This window comes from Myodes glareolus, chromosome X (assembly GCF_982192425.1).
Source record: "Myodes glareolus chromosome X, mMyoGla1.1, whole genome shotgun sequence".
Classification (NCBI taxonomy): Eukaryota; Metazoa; Chordata; class Mammalia; order Rodentia; family Cricetidae; genus Myodes; species Myodes glareolus.
Window position 1 is genome coordinate 876,437 of NC_142053.1, and position 20,014 is coordinate 896,450.

Below are 20,014 nucleotides of genomic sequence, written 5' to 3' on the forward strand. Positions count from 1 at the left end.
CATCTTGGAATGGCAAACCTTAAGTAGTCATTCTTGAAGTTATAATGACATCTTCTGTTTACTTTTGAATTACTTTTAAGTAATTAAGAATTTTCACCTTTGTAGTTTTCATATAAAATTAGAATTAAAAATTTTCTCATAAATTTATCTTAGGATCTGAGGTAATAAAAATTGAACAAAAACAAAAGATAGAGAGCTATAGTTACAAAACTTTATAACTATTTAAGATTTTATTATTCTAAAAATTTATTCTTTCTGAATTTTTTTTTCCTCTGCAGGTAACTTTCAAAAACCAGGCCTCTCGTCCCTACTCCTTCTATTCTAGCCTCATTTCTTATAAGGAGGATCAGCGACAAGGAGAAGAACCTAGAAGAAACTTTGTCAAACCTAATGAAACCAAAATTTATTTTTGGAAAGTACAACATCATATGGCGCCCACAGAAGACGAGTTTGACTGCAAGGCCTGGGCTTATTTCTCTGATGTTGATCTTGTAAGTCATTCCTTATTTGAATAGTTATTTTATCATTTAAAAATTTAAAAGAAATGGCCATTATCTTTTTTTAAAGTGTGTGTGTGTGTATGTGTTTTGCCTGTGTGTATGTCTGTACATCATGTGCATGCCTAGTGCTTGTGGAGATCAGAAGGAGGCTTTGCATTACCTGAAACTGGAGTTAGAAACAGTTGTGAGATGCCATGTGGGTGCTGGGAATAGAACCCAGATCTGGAAGAACAGTCAGTGCTCTTAACAACTGAACCATTTTCCAGCCTGTTTTTTATTCTCTGTACTAAGAATTTTGTTATATATCCTAAATGTAATAAAAAGTTTTAAAGTGAAGGAAGTCCCTTTTCTGTGTTAGAAATATTACTCTGGAATCTACTGTAGAGAATAAATGGTATGTTGCTAAGAGAGAGCTTACACTAATACAATTAATGCCCTCTTGGAAACTCTAGGAAAGAGATATGCACTCAGGATTGATTGGACCCCTTCTGATTTGCCACACAAACACGCTGAATCCTGCTCTTGGTAGACAAGTGGCAGTACAGGAATTTGCTCTGTTTTTCACTATCTTTGATGAGACCAAGAGCTGGTACTTCACTGAAAATGTGGAAAGGAACTGCAAGATATCATGCAATATCCAGATGGAAGACCCCACTTTGAAAGAGAATTATCGCTTCCATGGTAACATAATCAATACATAAATATTATTCATTGTGAAATGTAGTGTACTTTTTCAAATGAGCTTTGAGCCAGACATTTGAACAGGATTGAGAAATAAAATCCTAATGAGTATCAGAATTTTCTACGGAGAAAAAGGAAGGAAGCTTCAGTGAAATATTTTTAATAATTTTCTCTGTTCTTCTCCAGCAATCAATGGTTATGTGATGGATACCCTACCAGGTTTAGTAATGGCTCAAGATCAAAAAATTCGATGGTATCTTCTCAGCATGGGCAGCAATGAGAATATCCAATCTATTCATTTCAGTGGACATGTGTTCACTGTACGGAAAAAAGAAGAGTACAAAATGGCAGTGTATAACCTCTACCCAGGTGTGAGATAGTTTATTCATTTTTCTCTAGTTACTGTGTGTTCTGAATACTTGCTTTAAATGGTGATATAATCAATAACAAAACAGAGAAGCACCTTTTTGAAATGTCTTATTTTTCAAGTAATTTTATTTTATACAGTGAGAGAAATAAATTAGCAAATGAACAAGATAATTTCAAGTATATGAAAACTACTAGAAATGAATAATTAGTACCATATAGTACTTTTCTTTTTTTTCAAGTTGGTAATTTTATTAAAAAAAAAAACAAAATAAAAAAACAGAAACCAAAACACCAAACGGAAGCTCACACAGGAAGGGAGGGCCCAGGGTGAGGTTGCCCTCCGCCGGCTAAGCATCCTGCTGCTGCACGAACGGGTTGGGGATGGCCTCCATGCCATCCTGTGGGCAGATAAGCACCACCAAGGTGCCACGGCACACCTCGAGCCCCAGCTGCCGTGTGTCCTCCGTCAGCTTGTACTGGTCATCGGGGTCTCGCATGTACTCGATGGTTCCATCCAGCACCAGGTTGAGCAGTGGGTCAAACCCTTTCAGGATCCCGCTGGCTTCCCGGCCATCATGGAACTTCACTCGGATGGTCTTGTCAATGTACTTAGACAAATCCAAGTTGCTTTCTTTCTTCTTTTTCTCTTTGTCCTGCGCCATCTTGCCGCCGCCCATATAGTACTTTTCTAAGAATATTTTGTCATTTCCCCCTCAAAACCTACATGGCACCATGTAGATATCAAGACTAATTTGCTTATTCATGTAACTAATATATTAGTGAAGCACTAATGAAAGTGTTGATAAAAACACAATATTATTTTTAAACTGTATATTTGTGTGTACATGTGTGTCTGTGCTCCTATGTGAGTGTGTGTGTCTGTCTGTCTGTGTCTGTGTTGGTATGCACATATAAGTGCTTGGTGCCCACGAAGACCAAAAGAGATGATCAGAACCCCTGGAACTGTAATTACAGGTAGTTTTGAGCTGCCTGACATCTGTAGTAGATACCAAACTCAAGTTCTTTGCAAGAGCACTAGCATTCTTAACCTCTGAGTCACCTGTTCAGCTTCTCCCCTCCTTCCAGCTTCTTGCAACTTGAGATCCCTTTGCCTAGTACTGTGGACCCAAGATGATCTTACTAAGATTTCTCTTCCCCCTGAAGGTAACGTTTGGTCAATAGTAAAGATACCTATAGTATTTCTCAGAGCAAAAATGTACACAAAAAGTCTTGCACTTATTGAGAGATCTGGGAATGATGGAACTGAATTTGGTAGCTTATTGTGATAATACATATTGTAAATAAGTCAATGTATTTTATACTCATTTTAATAAAATAATTTTTGTTTCTTTTGATTTTAAAAGGAGTTTTTGAGACAGTGGAAATGCTACCATCCAGAGCTGGCATTTGGCGAGTAGAATGCCTTATTGGCGAGCACTTACAGGCTGGAATGAGCACTCTTTTTCTGGTGTACAACAAGCGTGAGTAAAGCTCACTAAATATTCAGTCTATCTCTATACAACTTTCCTCCTTTTTGAAGTGGTTGTCTTTGTCAAGAAATAAACACAAGGTTGTATTATTATTAAATTTAAAATGAATATTGCTGATAGAAACCATCAGAGTTCTCAGAGGAGAAGGTTGAAGCTTTGTACCCTTTGAATATGAATCTGTGGTATTTAACAAACTGGTGCTTAAACAGTCTTAAATTTCACAGTAGTAGATTTGGGCACTTAATTTTGATTCATTTACTAATAACTTACAAACTTCACATGAAAGAGTTTGGGGATATAACTTTAAACAAGGTAAGAGAAACATCACTTAACTAAAAGTAATTAATGTATCCTTATTTTCACGGGTTTTGTGTCATTTAGAGCTTCTGTGTTTGATTTCAGAGTGCCAGATTCCTCTGGGAATTGCTTCTGGAAGCATCAGAGATTTTCAGATTACAGCTTCAGGACACTATGGTAAATACTATTATTTTTAATTTAAGAATCTGGGACGATAATTTTTTTTCATTTCTGTTAGAGTTTCAAATAACCAATCTACTTCTTTCCATGCTTTTCTCTTTTTATATTATTTTATTATATATATGGATGTTTTGCCTACATATACATCTGTACACCACTGGCATGCCTGGTGCCTGTAGAGACCAGAAAAGGGCACAGAATTCCCTTAAACTGGAGTTACAGGTGGTTGTGACCTGCTTTGTGGATGCTGGGAATTGAACCTGGGTCATTCCCAACAAGTGCTCTTAGTTCAGGCCACTTTCATTTCTTACCTGGGCAATGGCACTAACTCCTGAAATAGCCTCCCCACTTTAGTTCTGTTCCCATGAGATCATTCTACTGAGTATAGAAGGTAGCTACATCTGCTTCTGAATGGTTTTATTAAATCTTTAATAGCGTCTATAAAATTCTCACGCATTATTCTAGAACAAGGGTCTACAGATCATTGTCTTTAGGTCCATTATCTATTTTTGTGAGTTAAGAATAATTTTCAGTTTTTAGTGTATATTACTTATCCAAAAGTATAGCTTTCATTGTGACAGTTTTGTTTTCTTATTTGAATACAATGTACTTTGATTCTACTCTATTATCCTGTCATACTTCTCTTCCCACTTTTCCAGTCTGCTTCCTTTTCCCAGATAGTTAACTTTTCTATTTAAAAAAAATTATTACACTTATTTGTGTGTGTATGTATGTGTATGTGTGCACATGTCTATGTGCAAGTATAGAAGTCAGAAGACAGCCTACATGAGTCTTTTCTCTCAAGTTATCAACCTTAGTGACAAGCACTTTTACTCATTGAGACATCTCACTGGCCCAACTTTTCCATTTTTAGATGACTTAAAAAAGTTTCATGACATGTTAAAATTATAAAATTCAAGTTGAAATGTCTATAAAACGTCTTATACTGCAACACAATCACACCAATTCATTTACATAGCATCTGTGGCTGCAATGACAGTTATATAGTTAAAAAGAGACCATATAATATGCCACTCTTAAAGTACTTGCTATCTAGCCTTTGATATAAAATGGTTTGTCAAACCTCTGCTTTAAAGGAGAAAGAAAAAAAGAGGTTTGGGTATTATTTGAAGAGTTTCTTGATGGAAATACCATGCTTTTTATTTCTTTTATTTTTTACTATTTTTTAAAATTTTCTGACTTTTCTGTAATAAATGTACATTACATGATAAAGAAATATTATAGTATCACTTGTAGAGTGCATATATCTCAGTGGTAGAGTACTTGCCTAACACATGCCAGGGCCCAGGTTCATTCGCCAGTACTGCCTCCCCACAAAAAGTAGAACATGGGATATGCAACATCAAAAAATAAATCCTTTAAACAGTAATCAGTACTATGATACTACAAAACTTTTATGCTTTTCTCTATCTCTCCCACAATGAGGATTTCTCTAGATGATACTGTTTTTCCAAAGTTTTTAAGATAATTACAGTAGAATATATAACAATGTAATCTGTCTCTTCTTCCTTGGACAAAGGACAGTGGGCCCCAAACCTGGCAAGACTTCATCATTCTGGATCAATCAATGCCTGGAGTACCAAGGAGCCCTTTTCTTGGATCAAGGTCAGAAAACTATGAGAAATACATCAACATTCAACAAGTTCAAAACATTATATACACCCTTTTATTCTGAAGTCTCTCATATAAAACATCAGTTTACATATAAGGAAACTGTAAAATAGAATGACTTATTAATTTGTATAAAAATATTCAAAAAGGAATTCTTAGTGTGGTGGTTTGAATAAAAATGACCCCCATAGGTACATAGGAAGAGGCACTATTGGGAGGTGTGGCACTATTAGGAGTAGTTGTGACCTCGTTGAAGGAAGTGTGTCAATGGGGGTGAGCTTTGAGGACTCAGATGCTCAAGTTGCACCCAGTGTGACATTCTCTTCTGACTGCCAGAAGATCCAGATGTAGAACTCTCAACTCTCTCTCCAACACCATGTCAGCCTACATGCTACCATGCTTCCAGCCATGAGAATAATGAACTAAACCTCTGAACTGTAAGCCAGCCCCAGTTAAATGTTTTACTTTGGAAGAGTTTCTGTGGTCATGGTGTCTCCTCACAGCAATAAAATCCTAACACACTTGGGAATAAAATTGAAAAAATAGATGTGTCTCATTTCTTTCTACTTGGAATATAAAATCACAATGATATCTATAATTGAATTTACTACCTTTAAAGACCATGTATTCTATATTTTTTATTTTTTTAATTAATTAGATTCTTTAAAAAAAATCCAAATTCCCACTCCCTCCCCTCCTCTCATTCCTTCCACATACCCTCCCACTCCTCCCTCCAATCCTAAGAGAGAGTAAGGGACTTTGCTTTGTGGAAGGCCCAAGGCCCTACCTACTACATCTAGGCTGAGCAAGGTATACATCCAAAGAGAATAGGTTCACAAAAAGCCAGTACATACAGTAGAGATAAATCCCAGTGCCACTGCCAGTGGCCCCTCAGTCTGCCCCAGCCATACAACTGTCAACCACATTCAGAAGATCTAGTTTGGTCCTATGCTTGTTCCTTCCCAGTCCATCTAGAGCTGGTGACCTCCAAATAGTTCAGGTAACCTGTTTCAGTAGATGAACCCTTCATGGTCTTGACCTCTTTGCTAATATTCTCATTTCTTCCATTTTTCAACTGGACTTTGGGAGCTCAGTCCAGTACTCCAATGTGGGTCTCTGCCTGTCTCCATCACTTGCTGAATGAAAGTTCTATGGTGATATTTAAGATAGTCATCTGTCTGACTACAGGGCAAGGCCAATTCGGGCACCCTCTCTTCTATTGCTTAGGGTCTTAGCTGGGGTCATCCTTGTGGATTCCAGGGAATTTTTTAGAGCCAGGTTTCTTGCTAACCCCATAATGGTCCCTCAATCAAGATATCTCTTTCCTTGCTCTCATATCTGTTCTTCCATCTTGACTATCCCATTCCCTCAAGTTCTTCTCATCACTTCTCTTCTCCCCTCCTCTTCCCTTTCTCCCCTTCCTTCTACCCCTGCCCCCATGCTCCCAATTTTGTCAGGTGATCTTGTCTGTTTCCAATTTCCAGGTGGGTCTATATATGTTTTTCTTTGGATTCAAATTATTACTTACCTTCTCTAGGATCATGAACTATAGGTTCAATATCCTTTGTTTATAGGTAGTATTCACTTATCAGTGAGCACTTACCTTATTCATCTTTTTTGGGGGTCTGGGTTACCTCACTCAGGATAGTGTTTTCTATTTCCATCCATTTGCATGCAAAATTCAAGATGTCATTGTTTTTTTATTGCTGAGTAGTACTCTAATGTGTAAATGTGCCACATTTTCTTTATCCATTCTTCAGTTAAGAGGTATCTAGTTTGTTTCCAGGTTCTGGCTATTACAAATAATGCTGCTATGAACATAGTTGAACAAATGCTTTTGTAGTGTGATTAAGCATTTTTTGGATATATTTTCAAGAGTGGCATTGCTGGATCATGAAGTAGGTTGATTCCCATTTTTTTAAGAAACCGCCACACTAATTTCCAAAGGGGTTGTACAAGTTTGCATTCCCACCAGCACTGGATGAGTGTTACCCTTACTCCACATCCTCTCTAGCATAAGCTATCCTTGGTGTTTTTGATCTTATCCATTCTGACAGGTGTAAGATGGTATCTCAGATTTGTTTTGATTTGCATTTCCCTGATAGCTAAGGAAGTTGAACATTTCCTTAAGTATCTTTTGGCCATTTGAAATTCTTCTATTGAGAATTTTCTGTTTAGCTCAGTGTCGATGTCTAGTGCATCGGGGGGTCCCTGGGTAAGGGTAGCGAACAAACCAGGACACAGGGGATGCAGAGCGGAAACAGCACTTGCAACTGCATGCTGTGTGTTTATTAAGCAATCCTTTTATATGCTTTGGAAACAATTGCTTCAGTCAACAGTTTTATCTAAAAGAGGAACTATAGATCATGAGTTAACCAAGGACTTATTTAGATTATACACACAAAGCAGCTTAACGTAGCAAGACATCCTAGCCTATTTTAAACAAGGGTCTCCAGAGACATTATCTCACTGTCCCAATCTATTCTAAGACTTTCTTCAGTGAGCAGAACAGCTGCTTCAATCTGAGACTGCGGCCTCAGGGCAGCCACTTCCGCAAACCACAGGGTATGTGACACTTGCAACTTAGAAGCAAAAGCCAGAGGACTTGTCACTCTGAAATATTTCATAGCATTCCATGAAACTTCTCTTAGATTCCAAGGTAGTACTCAACACCTCCCCTGGCGCGGGTGGCACGATTCCTGCATTTTATATCACAGTCTCCAAATCTCCACAGCTCAGTACCCCAATTTTTAATTGGATTATTTAGAATTTTAATGTTTAATTTCTTGAGTTCTTTATATATTTTAAAGATCAGTCCTTTGTCTGATATGGTGTTGGTGAAGATCTTTTCCCATTTAGTAGGTGGCCTTTATGTCTTATTGATTATGTCCTTTGCTTTACAGAAGCGTCTCAGTTTCAGGAGGTCCCATTTTTTCATTGTTGCTCTTAGTGTCTGTGCTATTGGGGTTATACATAGGAAGTGGTCTCCTGTGCCCATGTGTTGCAGGCTACTTCCCACTTTCTCTTCTATCAGGTTCAGTGTGGTCAGATTGATATTGAGGTCTTTAATCCATTTGAACTTGAGTTTTGTGCATGGTGATAGATAGGGACCTATTCTCATTCTTCTACATGTTGACATCCAATTATGCCAGCACCATTTGTTAAAGATGCTTTCTTTCTTAAATTGTATAATTTTAGCTTTGTCAAAAATCGGTGGTCATAGGTGTGTGGATTAATATCCGGATCTTCGATTCGATTCCATTGGTCAACCTCTCTGTTTTTATGCCAAGAACAAGCTGTTTTCATTACTGTAGCTCTATAATAGAATTTGATGTCAGGGATGGTGATGCCTCTAGAAGTTTCTTTATTATATAGGATTGTTTTGGCTATCTTGGGTTTTTTGTTTTTCCATATGAAGTTGATTATTGTTCTTTCAAGGTCTGTGAAGAATTGTGTTGTGGTTTTGATGAGGATTGCATTGAATCTATAGATTTCTTTTGGTAGAATTGCTATTTTTACTTTGTTGATCCTATCTATCCAAGAGCATGGGAGATCTTTCCATTTTCTGGTATCTTCTTCAGTTTCTTTCTTCAAAGACTGAAAGTTCTTGTCAAATAGGTCTTTCATTTCCTTGGTTAGTGTTAATTTCCTTGGTTAGTGTTTCCCTAAGGTATTTTGTGACTATTGTGAAAGGTGATGTTTCTCTGATTTCCCTCTCAGCTTCTTTATCCTTTGTGTATAGGAGGGATACTGATTTTTTTAGTTGATCATGTATCCTGCCACATCACTGAAAGTATTTATCAGCTGTAGGAGTTCTCTGGTAGAGTTTTTGGGGTCACTTATCTACACTATCATATCGTCAATGGCAAAAGTTTGACTTCTTCTTTTCTAATTTGAATCTCCTTGGTCTCCTTTTGTTGTCTTTTTGCTATTGCTAAAACTTCAAGAACTGTGTTGAAGCATATGGAGAGAGTGAGCAAACTTGTTCCTGATTTTAATGAGATCATTTTGAGTTTCTCTCCATTTAATTTGATGTTAGCTGTCGGCTTGCTGGATATTGCTTTTATTATGTTTAGATATGATCCTTGTATCCCTAATCTCTCTTACCTTTATCATGAATGGGTGTTAGAATTTGTCAAATGCTTTTTCAGCATCTAATGAAATGATCACGATTTTTTTCTTTCAGTTTTTTGATATGATGGATTACATTGATAGATTTTTGTATGTTGAACTAGCCCTGCATCTCTGGGATGAAACCTACTTTATCATAATGAATGATTTTTTTTAATGATTCTTAGATTCGGTTTGCCAGTATTTCAATGAGAATTTTTGCATCTATGCTCATGAGTTGGTGCGGGAGAATTGTCTGTATTCTGTCAATCATGTTTTAAATAAAACGCTGATTGGCCAGGCAGGAGGTGTAGGTGGGAAAACCAGACCAGAGTGGAAATGATGCAAGGAGAGCAGGAGAATTCTGGGGAGGAGGAAGTTGATTCCTCTCACTCCTGCCAAGATCACCGAAGCAGCAGGATGTGAGCTGCCCCACTGAAAAAGGTACTGAGCCACATGGCTAAAATAGATCAGATAAATGGGTTAATCAAGATATGAGAGTTAGCCAGTAAGAAGCCTGACCTAATGAGCCAATCAGCATTATAACTTACGGAGTCCTGTGTGGGTGATTTTTCTCTGGGACGAAACAGCTGGGGGAACTGGGCAGGACAGAGAAACCCAAACAAGCAGGCCCGGCCTCTTCATGCTACAATGAGTGAGATTGGTCTGTAATTATCTTTCTTGGTTGAGTCTTTGTGTGGTTTTGATATCAGGGTAACTGTAGCCTCATAAAAAAGAGTTTGACAATGTCCCTTCTGTTTCTATTATGTATAACACTTTGAGAAATTTAGGTATTAGCTATTCTTGGAAGTTCTGGTAGAATTCTTTACTAAAACCATCTGGCCCTGAGCTTTTTTTGGTTGAGAAGTTTTTGATGACAACTTCTATTTCCTCACAGCGTATTGGTGTATTTAAATTGCTCACCTGGTCTTGATTTAATTTTGGTATATGGTATTAATCTAAAAACTTGTCCATTCTTTTACATGTTCCAATTTCGTGGAGTACAAGTTTTTGTAGTAAGACCTAATGAGTCTCTGAATTTCCTCAGTTTCTGTTGTTATGTCCCCTTTTTCATTTCTGATTTTGTTAATGTGGATGTTCTTTCTCTTCCTTTTAATTAGTTTGGATTAGGGTTTGTCAATCTTGTTGATTTTCTCAAAGAATCAGCTCTTTGTTTTATTGATTCTTTGTATTGTTTCCTTTGCTTCTATTTTGTTGATTTCAGCTCTCAGGTTGATTATTTCCTGCCTTCTACTCCTTCTGGTGAGTCTGTTTCTTTTTGTTCTAGAGCTTTCAGGTGTGCTGTTAAGTCAGTAATGTGAGCTTTCTCCGTTTTCTTTATGTGGGCATTTAGTGCTATGAACTTTCCTTTTACCACTGCTTTCATAGTGTTTTATAGGTTTGGGTATGCTGTGCTTCATTTTCATTCAATTCAAGAAAGACTTTAATTTCTTTCTTTATTTCTTCCTTGACCCAGTGGTGGTTCAGTAGTTGACTTTTCAATTTCCATGATTTTGTAGGCTTTCTGAGGGTAGTATTGTTGTTAAATTCTAACTTTAATCCCTGGTGATCCAATAAGACACAGGTGGTTAATCCAAATTTTTGGATCTGTGGAGGTTTGCTTTGTTACCAAGTATGTGATCAATTTTAGAGAAGGTTCCATGAGGTGCTGAGGAGATGGTATATTCTTTTGTGTTTGGGTGAAATGTTCTATAGCTGCCTGTTAAGTCCATTTGAGTTATGACATCTGTTTGTTCTCTTATTTCTCTTTTAAGTTTCTGTCTGTTTGATTTTTCCATTGGTGAGGGAGGAGTGTTGAAATCTCCTACTATTAGTGTGTGGGGTTTGATATGTGATTTGAGTTCTAGTAATGTTTCTTTTACATATGTGGGTGCTCTTATATTAGGGACATAGATATTCAGGACTGAGACTTCATCTTGATGAATTGTTCCTGTTATGTGTATAAAATGTCCTTCTCCATCTCTTTTGACTGATTTATTTTCAAATCAATTTTGTTAGATATTAAGATAGCCACATTCACTTGTTTCTTAGGTTCATTTGATTGAAAAACCTTTTCCCTACCCTTTACTCTGAGGTAGTTTCTGTCTTTGAGGTTGAGGTGTGTTTCTTGTAAATAACAGAAGGCTGGATCCTGATTTGTATCCTTTCTCTTAGCTTATGTCGTTTTATAGGTGAATTGAGTCCACTGATATTAAGCAATATTAATAACCAGTGTTTTTTAACTCCTGTTATTTTTCAGTAGTAGTGTTTGTGTATTTCCTTTCTTTGGGTTATGCTGGTGGGAGGCTATCAGATGTCTGTGTTTTTGTGGGTTTAGTTAGCTTCCTTGGGTTGGAGTTTTCCTTCAAGTACTTTCTGTAAGGCTGGGTTTGTGGATATGTATTGTATTAATAAGTTTTTGTCATAGAATTTGTTGTCCCTATCAATGGTGAATGAAATCTTTGCTGGTATAGTAGTCTGGGCTTGCTTCCATGGTCTCAGTGTCTGCAGCATATCTACCTAGGACCTTCTAGCTTTCAGGGTTTCAATTGAAATGTCAAGCGTAATTCTGATAGGTTTGCTTTTAAATGTTACTTGACCTGTTTCCTTTGCAGTTCTTAATATTCTTTCCTTATTCTATATGTTTTGTGTTTTGATTATTATATGGCGAGGGGATTTTTTTTATCTTATCTATTTGGTTTTCTGTAAGCTTCTTTTACCTCCATAAGAATATCCTTCTTTAAATTGGGAAAGTTTTCTTCTATAATTTTATGGAGTATATTTTCTGGGCCTTTGAGTTGGAGTTCTTCTTCTTCTACCCCTATTATTCTTAGTTCTACCCCTATTATTCTTAGTTCTACCCCTATTATTCTTAGGTTTGGTCTTTTCATGGCATCCCAGATTTCCTGAATATTTTGTTAAGAATTTGTTGTATTTAATGTTTTCTTAGACAAATAAGTCTATATCCTCTTCATTGACTGAGATTCTTTCTTCTATCTCTTATATTCTGTTGGTTATACTTGTCTCAGTAGTTCCTGCTCATTTACCCAGATTTTCCATACCCAGAATTCCGTTGGTCTGTGTTTTCTTCATTACCTCTCTTTCAGTCTTAAGTCTTGAACTCGGTCCTTCACCTGTTTGATTGTTTTTATTGGGTTTCTTTGAGGGGTTTATTAATTTCATTCAATTTTTTGTTTGTCTTCTCCATTTCTTTAAGAGAGATTTTCATTTCTTTAAGGGAGTCTTTCACTTCCTCTTTAGAGGTCTTCATCTTTTTCATAAAGTTACATTTAAAGTTGCTATCTTCTACTTCTTCTGGGTTAGGATGATCAAGTCTTCCTGTTGTGTGACCACTGGGTTCTGGTGTTACCATGTTGCTTTTTAGGTTGTTGGAGGAATTCTTGCATTTGCACCTACCCATCTCTTCCTTCAAATGAGGCCTGTTCTCTTGGTGCTCTCTCTTAATCCTCCCAGTGTTTAGCAAGCTCTTGGTCTCCTCAGTATTATAACAAGCTCTCAGCTCTTAGGCAGGGTGTGACTAGTAGCTTGGAGGGTCCAGTGGATGGGTTTGCATTTTGGGGGAGCCTAGCCACAGGAAACTCCCTACTGGCTGGCAAGAAAATCTGAGGGAGTTGGGATAGGCCCCTGGGTTTTGTCCCACTGGGGAGGTCCTATAGAGTGGGGTATCCTGTTGCATGGCTGTTTACTCACCTCTTAAGTCCCCTTAGTATTGGAGCAAGCTGTTTTTCAGAGTTCCACTGAGGTTGCAGGAGAATTGGCAGGTTTGGGGCCAGGGTGTAGCTAGTAGTTTGGATGGTGGCTGGATGGGTTGCGGGGGCGGGGGGGGGGGGGCTAGCCACAGGAAACTCCCTGCAGACTGGCTAGAAAAGCCAAGGGAGTTGGGGAAGAACCCCTTGGTTTTGTCCCACTGGGGAGGTCATAGAGAGTGGAGTGTCCAGCCATGTGGCTGTTCACTCACCTCTTAAGTCCCTTCATTATTGGAGCAACTGTTTTCTATATTCTATGATAATATATCTCTAACTGAGTAGGTGCCCCTGAGTCTTCTAGTGCTCTTCATTTTTGTACAAAACAGATACCTCAGTCTTCTACCTTAAAAGCAAATGTTTTGTAGCTTCCTTTTGTTAAATTAAATCTTTCTTTTTTTCAGGAATTTTATATCCCTTGGGTATTAGGAAGCACCTAGTTACTATAGTCCAATATGGTAAACTAGGATGGAGTAATACTAGAGGCAGGTCAGCTCAACTTTTTAAAATGCATACAGTCTTTCGGATTGTCTCACTTTGCTATTTCCTCTAGAGCAGCCCTGACCAATGGAAATATGTAAAAATGAACATGAGATTTATCTTTTTATTTTTAATGTTCATGTGAGTGTATATATGGTATATATGTGTGTGTATACATGCATGTGTACACCTATTCATAGAATATGTGGAGACCAGGGGTGAATGTCAGTTGTATTTGTCTGATACACTCCATGTTATTTTTAACAATATTTTACTAATTCTTTAAGAATTTCATATGATGTATTTTGAACATATTTAACCTCCACTCCCAACTCCTTCCATAACCAGCCTCTCCACTCTCCCTTACCTTTCCACCTAACTTTTGAGATTTATTCTTTTTTTCTTTGTATTTCAAGTCCAGCTTGTATTGTCTAGCTAGTCTTGGGAGCCGGATCTTCCCTGTGAATGTTCAACCTATTAGGTGTTATTCCATTGAAGAATGCTGGCTTTCCTTCTTCCAGCAGCTATTTAATGCTAAAAGCCCATCAGCTAGTGATGTGATTTTGTATCCACCTTCCTATCATCACCCATGTTGGTTTCTTTTTTTCTAACTGGAGCTTATATAGGCCTTGTGCATGTTGTTACAATAGCTTTGAGTTCATATGTGTAAGTACCCTGTTATATTTGGAAAACATCCCCTTATTGTTACCAACTACTCTGGCTCTTACTATCTTCCCACTACATCTTCCACAAAAATCCCTGACCTTTAGGAGGTGTTCGATATTTATGTCCTACTTAAGGCTGAGTACTCCACATTCTTTTATTCTTTGCATGATAACAAGTTCGAGGTTGTCTTAGTGAGGATATTTATTGCTGTGAAGAGTCACCATGACACCAGCAACTCTTATAAAGAAAAGATATAATTGGGTTGGCTCTCTTATATTTTTAGAGGTCCAGTCCATTCCATTGTCATCATGATGGGGAGCATGGCAGTGTGTGGGCAGACATGGTGCTGGAGTAATATAGTCCTACATTGTGCAGGCAACAGAAAGTCAACTGAATGTCACACAAAGGGAAGCTTGAGCAAAAGAGACCTCGAAGCCTGCTCCCACAGTGATACATATCTCCAACAAGCCACACCTCCTAATAGTACCACTCCCTTTGGGGACCATTTTCTTTCAAACCACCAGAGGTCTTTGTGTTAACCGTCATATACTTCAAGAAGAAAGAAATACTCTGAGCTATGAATACAGCAATAAATCATTAGGAGTCATTTTAATACTTTGTCCATTTAGGAAAATAATAGTATTGAGTTCTCCCCAAGGGCTTATCACTTATCAAACCACAAGTTTTTGGACCCTTTAACAGTGTCAGGTATGGGTTCCATGTCTTAGATTCAAGCAGAAAGTAGTTGGTCACTTCAATAACCTTTGAGTCATTATTACACCAGTGGGTGTATCTTGCCAGATCAGTCATTATTGTAGCTTACAGGATTCATAGTTGGATAAGATTTTAACTGCTTTTATCCCCTAGCAGTGTGCATAGAAAATTATTGCACTATGAAAATTAGCCACTATGGATGAAGCTTCCAGGTCAGTGCCAGCTTGATTTTTCCATGTTCTATTGCTCAAATGTATGGTGTCTTCAGCAATTGGGTCTTACCATCAAGTTCGAAGAGGGTAAACAATAGCACAATAGCATTGGCAATAGCCTATAATATTTGGCAACCTATGTGATCTTATTGACTAAGAACTCCAAAATAAGTAACCCATTCCCAGCACTGGGGTGTTAATTTGTTATCTGTGGAATCCAGTAGCAGCATTGTTGCTCCTTGTAGGGTAGGGTAACTCCATTTTAATTCTCTCTCTCTCTCTCTCTCTCTCTCTCTCTCTCTCTCTCTCTCCTCCTTTCTCCCTTTCTTTCCCTCCCTCCCTCCCTCCCCCCCTCTGTATGTGGGTGTGTATCTTCTATAATATCTTCTACAGTAAAATAGGTGTCTTAATGTTCTATTTCTGTGAAGAGACATCATGGACATGGCAAATCTTAAAAAGGAAAATGTTTAATTGAAGCTTGCTTATAGTTTCAGAGGTTTCTTTCATTGTCATCTTGGTGTGGGGCATGGCAACAGGTAGGCAGACTGGTGCTGGAGAAATAATAGCTAAGAGTTCTACATCTGGATCCACAGGCAGTAGAAAAGAGTGACACTAGGCCTGGCTTTTGAAATCTCAAAGCCCACTCCCAATGACACACTTCCTCCAAGACCACGCCTTCTCCAACAAGGCCATACTTACTAATCTCTTTCAAACAGTGCCACTCCCTGATGACCAAGCATTCAAATATATATGAGCCTATGGGAGCCATTCTTATTTAAACAACAATTTTCCACTCCCTGACCCCCATAGACTTGTAGCCATATCATAATGCAGAAAATGCATTCAGTCCAGCATTATTTTAAAATATATTCTTCTCTCATACAATTCAATACAACCTGACTGCACCTTCCCTCCCTCCTCTCCTTACAGACCCCCACCTTCCCTCTTCCCCAGATCCACTCCTCCTCTGTTTCCCTTCATAAAAGAGCAAGCCTCTCAGGGATATCAACCAAACACAGCATAACAAGATACAATAAGACTAAGCACAAACCTTCATATTAAGGCTGTATGAGGCAACCCAGTAGGAGGAAAACAGTCTCCACATATTTCTGAATATTCAAAATTAACATTTACAAATGAGAAAAAACAAGTAATATCTGTCTTTCTATCTGATCTAGGTTACCTCACTTAGAATGATTGCTCCTAGCTTCATTCATTTGCTTCAGTATGTCAAAATTTCATTTTTATAACAACTATATAATATTCTATTGTGTGAATTGTCACATTTTCTTTATCCATTTGTCAACTGATAGACAATGGACATCTAGGCCTTTTCCTGGCTATTGTGAGTAGAGCAGCAATGAACGTGGATGTATAACAGGCATCTCTATAGTATAAAATAGAGTCCTTTGGAAATATGCCCAAGAATGGTATAACTGGATTATATGATAGTTCTGGGAGGACTATTTCTAGATTTTGAGGAACCTCTATATTGTTCCCAGAGTGGCTGCCCCAGTTTCTGTGTCTAAGGATCCAAACTCAGATCTTCATGCTTGTACAACTAATATATTACTCAATGATCCATGTACCTGGCCCATAAAAGTCATCTTAATATGGCATTTTCTTTAACTAAACACACCCCAAAATAATATCATTTAACCTAAGATCAATCAGGCCCATGACCCCTTCAAAGACAGATAAGTGAAATATTTTGAAGGAGAGGGGTCTTTTCCTTTGACACATAGCAGCTGAGGAGAGCTTGGAAATGCCAACTCAGTCTCTCTGACCAAACACAAGTTATGGTCCCTTTTAGAACCCCAAACAGGAAATAATAAACTCTGAATGACATATTCTGTTAACTTTCCAATTACTAGGTCTGGCCCACTGCTTTAACTTGCAGAGCTTCTGTGTCCCAAAGTATTTCCTATTCTTCTCAATTTTACATCAATTACTAAATACATCTGTGAACTTTTTTCACTGCTCTAGCAAAGTCATGATCAAATTATTGACACAGACTTCCTTAATATGTGCTTAACAAAAAACAAGCTAGTAAATCCTTATCACCACAATTTTATGAGTTAGATGCTAGTATGAACATCATTTCAGTTAAGAACACCAAAACACAGAGGTGTTATATAGCATTACAAGTCACACCCACAAAAAGTAGCTGAGCCAGGGCTCTTGCATCCTATGTGAACCATTATATTATATAATGTGCACAATAGCCACTTTAGCTTGATAGTCATTTCTCAATGGTTAATGTGGTGATTCAACCAATTACAAATCCCTTTGATTGCATTATTATTCAATCTTTATTAAGATACAGAATACTGCATCTTAAGGGAGTTGATGTCATCTGTTCCACTTTGAACAGATAAACAAAGTGGGAGTTTAGGGAGATGTTTACAAGGAAGGGAGTTCATATAAGCATCTGTTATGCTGGCAAAACAAAAAAGGTATAAAACAGTCTGACCCACAGGTACACAAGTACTTGAACTGGCTTGAAAAGCAATACGCAATACAGGTAATTGACAGCCACTCTGAGCTATGTAGCTGTCATGTTCGCATTGTTTTTTGCCTGAAAACTGACATAACATACCATGGAACTTATGAACACCTTACTCACTTCCCAATAGAGACATATCTATTTATACTCAAACTGAAATAACTGGCTTCATACATAGGTGAAGTTGTTTACTTTTTACATATTAAACTGTTAAAAAATATAACAGTACCAGTTATAACTTAAAAGAGACACAGAAAAAAGTAGAAGTAGATAAACCAAGCATCCATCAGTCATAGAATATAGTTAGACTGGCAAAAAATTTTTAGACTCATTAAAAAATACATTAGCAAGTGGTAAACAAACAAAAACCTCTCATACTCTACATAAAGAAGTAGTAAAAACGAATTCTGGAAAAATGTTGATTCTTAAATATGGTATTTTTTTTATTATACCATAGTACCTAGAGGAAAAATAGAGTATATTCAACCAGAAATACTGATCTGGGAGATGAAGCACACTTAATAAAACCTCAGAGACAGAAATTGGGGCTTAATCTGAATGTCAGAAAAGCAAAGCAGCCAGTCAGTGGCTCTTACCTGGACTACAGTCTGAAAATGGTGATCCTGCCTCCAAAAATCACAGAATGAGACTGTCTATGAGAGCTGGCTCCTCCAGTATAATAATCCTCTCTAGGACTGTGTCAGGGCCTGTGCGCCCTTACATAGTAAACTATTTTCCCTAACTGTACTGGCACGGAGGCGCAGGAATAACCAGACACAGCTTACACGGTCATCAGGGAAGGGCATCTCAGGCTTGTCCCCATCCTGAAGAGCTACCCGCATTTATTATCTCAAAACATCTCTTAATTCCCCCCACTCAACTGAGGTGGGATACCTCATTAATATTCTCTTTCTGGGAATGCAGGGCTAGGGACAGCACCTGCAATTAAGTCATCAGCTTCAGCAAACACCTCTACCCAGATGAACTACATTTATAACAAAAGATATACATTTATAACAAAAAATCCTGACTATTGTTGAGAGTAATGACAGGCTGTCTGCAGGTCTATGTGACCACTTCAGGTGGGCCTATGGCTTCAGAACCTGGCTGCCACACCACATAGAAATATGGGCCTACAGAACTGGGATTAAAGGCGTGCACCACCACTGCCTGGTTTCTATGGCAAGCTAGTGTGACTGCTGTGATTAAAGGTGTGTGTCATTGTGGCTGCTGGCTTACTAAACCATTAACTTATATCTCTTGCCATGCATACATGCATTTTATTGGTCATTCAGTTCTCTTTCTTTAGGAACTTATCATTTCTTACCACTCTGCCATTATTCACTCATTCATTCTAAAGCTTTTTCTAAGCATTAGTATTTACATACTACTATGTCGAATACCAGAGTTAGAGGGGACATTTATTTATTACCTAGTATGTATTAGTTGCTAGATTCATCATACTACATCTTTGATCCTTTGAAATCAATATTAACTTCACTTTACATATAAACAGAGACATAAGAAGGATCTCAGTCCAATAAGAGAGGAAGACAAACAAAGCATTTTTATAATGTAGTGCAATAATTTTCTAGAGTGAAGTTTGTAGCACAATTAATAAAAACCTGGAGACAGATATTGGGGTTCAACCTGAAGGTTAGAAATGCAAAACAACCAGCCACTGGATCTTACCTCTACCTCAGTCTGAAATGGTGATCCTCCCTCTAGGAATCTCAGAATGTGACTGTGTCTGGGAGCTGTCCCCTCCTGTTTTATAATCTTCCCTAGTTCTGGGATTAAAGGAATGCACCACTACCACCTGGTTTCTATAACAAACTAGTGTGTCTACTGGGATTAAAGGTGTGCATCACCACTGCCTGCTCTGTAATGCTAGCCAGTAGGGCTGTTTTACTCTCTGATCTTCAGGAAAGCTTTATTTATTAAAATACAAATGAAATGTTACTACAGAAGTTATTATATATAACATGAAGTAGAAGCACAGATAAAGCAGTACTAAATTTGAGTTGGGGAAGACCTAGCAAGAAAAATATTTTTACAATTAACATTTGAAAGAGGTGCAATGGTTTATTCCTAATAGTATTACAGTGATAGTGCTGGTCTAGGAAGGGGAAGAAATTAATTTTGGCTGGTGCAGAAGTATTGGTAAAACATTATGCCATTCTGGATTATGAAGATGACTCAATGATTTGAAAGTGATCTGGTTTGCCAGAAAATAAATAACTCAATAAATACCTTTCCTACTCATTCCTACCATATGTTCCATGGCTTTAAATACATACATGTTCATATTTCAACATTGCCTGCTTCTCCAAACATGCAAGGTAATTTGTAGCATTAGAGTTTTCCTAAGTGGATAATTAATAATAATAAATAATTATTTTAAGAGTCTAAT

At 37.6% G+C, this 20,014-nt stretch overlaps 1 protein-coding gene and 1 pseudogene across 7 annotated transcripts in view; one reads left to right on the forward strand and one right to left on the reverse strand.

Moving 5' to 3' along the window:
- The window catches only part of F8 (coagulation factor VIII), a 166,848-nt gene that overhangs the window by 100,389 nt on the left and 46,445 nt on the right, over nt 1-20,014 (forward strand). For all 7 annotated transcript variants that reach the window (XM_085684580.2, XM_085684583.2, XM_085684579.2 and 4 more), the window contains 6 exons: nt 279-491; nt 953-1,181; nt 1,368-1,550; nt 2,915-3,031; nt 3,443-3,514; nt 5,058-5,143. In XM_085684580.2, the coding sequence (XP_085540706.2) occupies nt 279-491; nt 953-1,181; nt 1,368-1,550; nt 2,915-3,031; nt 3,443-3,514; nt 5,058-5,143 (900 nt within the window). The remainder of the gene's footprint in view (nt 1-278; nt 492-952; nt 1,182-1,367; nt 1,551-2,914; nt 3,032-3,442; nt 3,515-5,057; nt 5,144-20,014) is intronic.
- LOC146889310 (U6 snRNA-associated Sm-like protein LSm7 pseudogene) lies at nt 1,808-2,227 on the reverse strand (annotated as a pseudogene).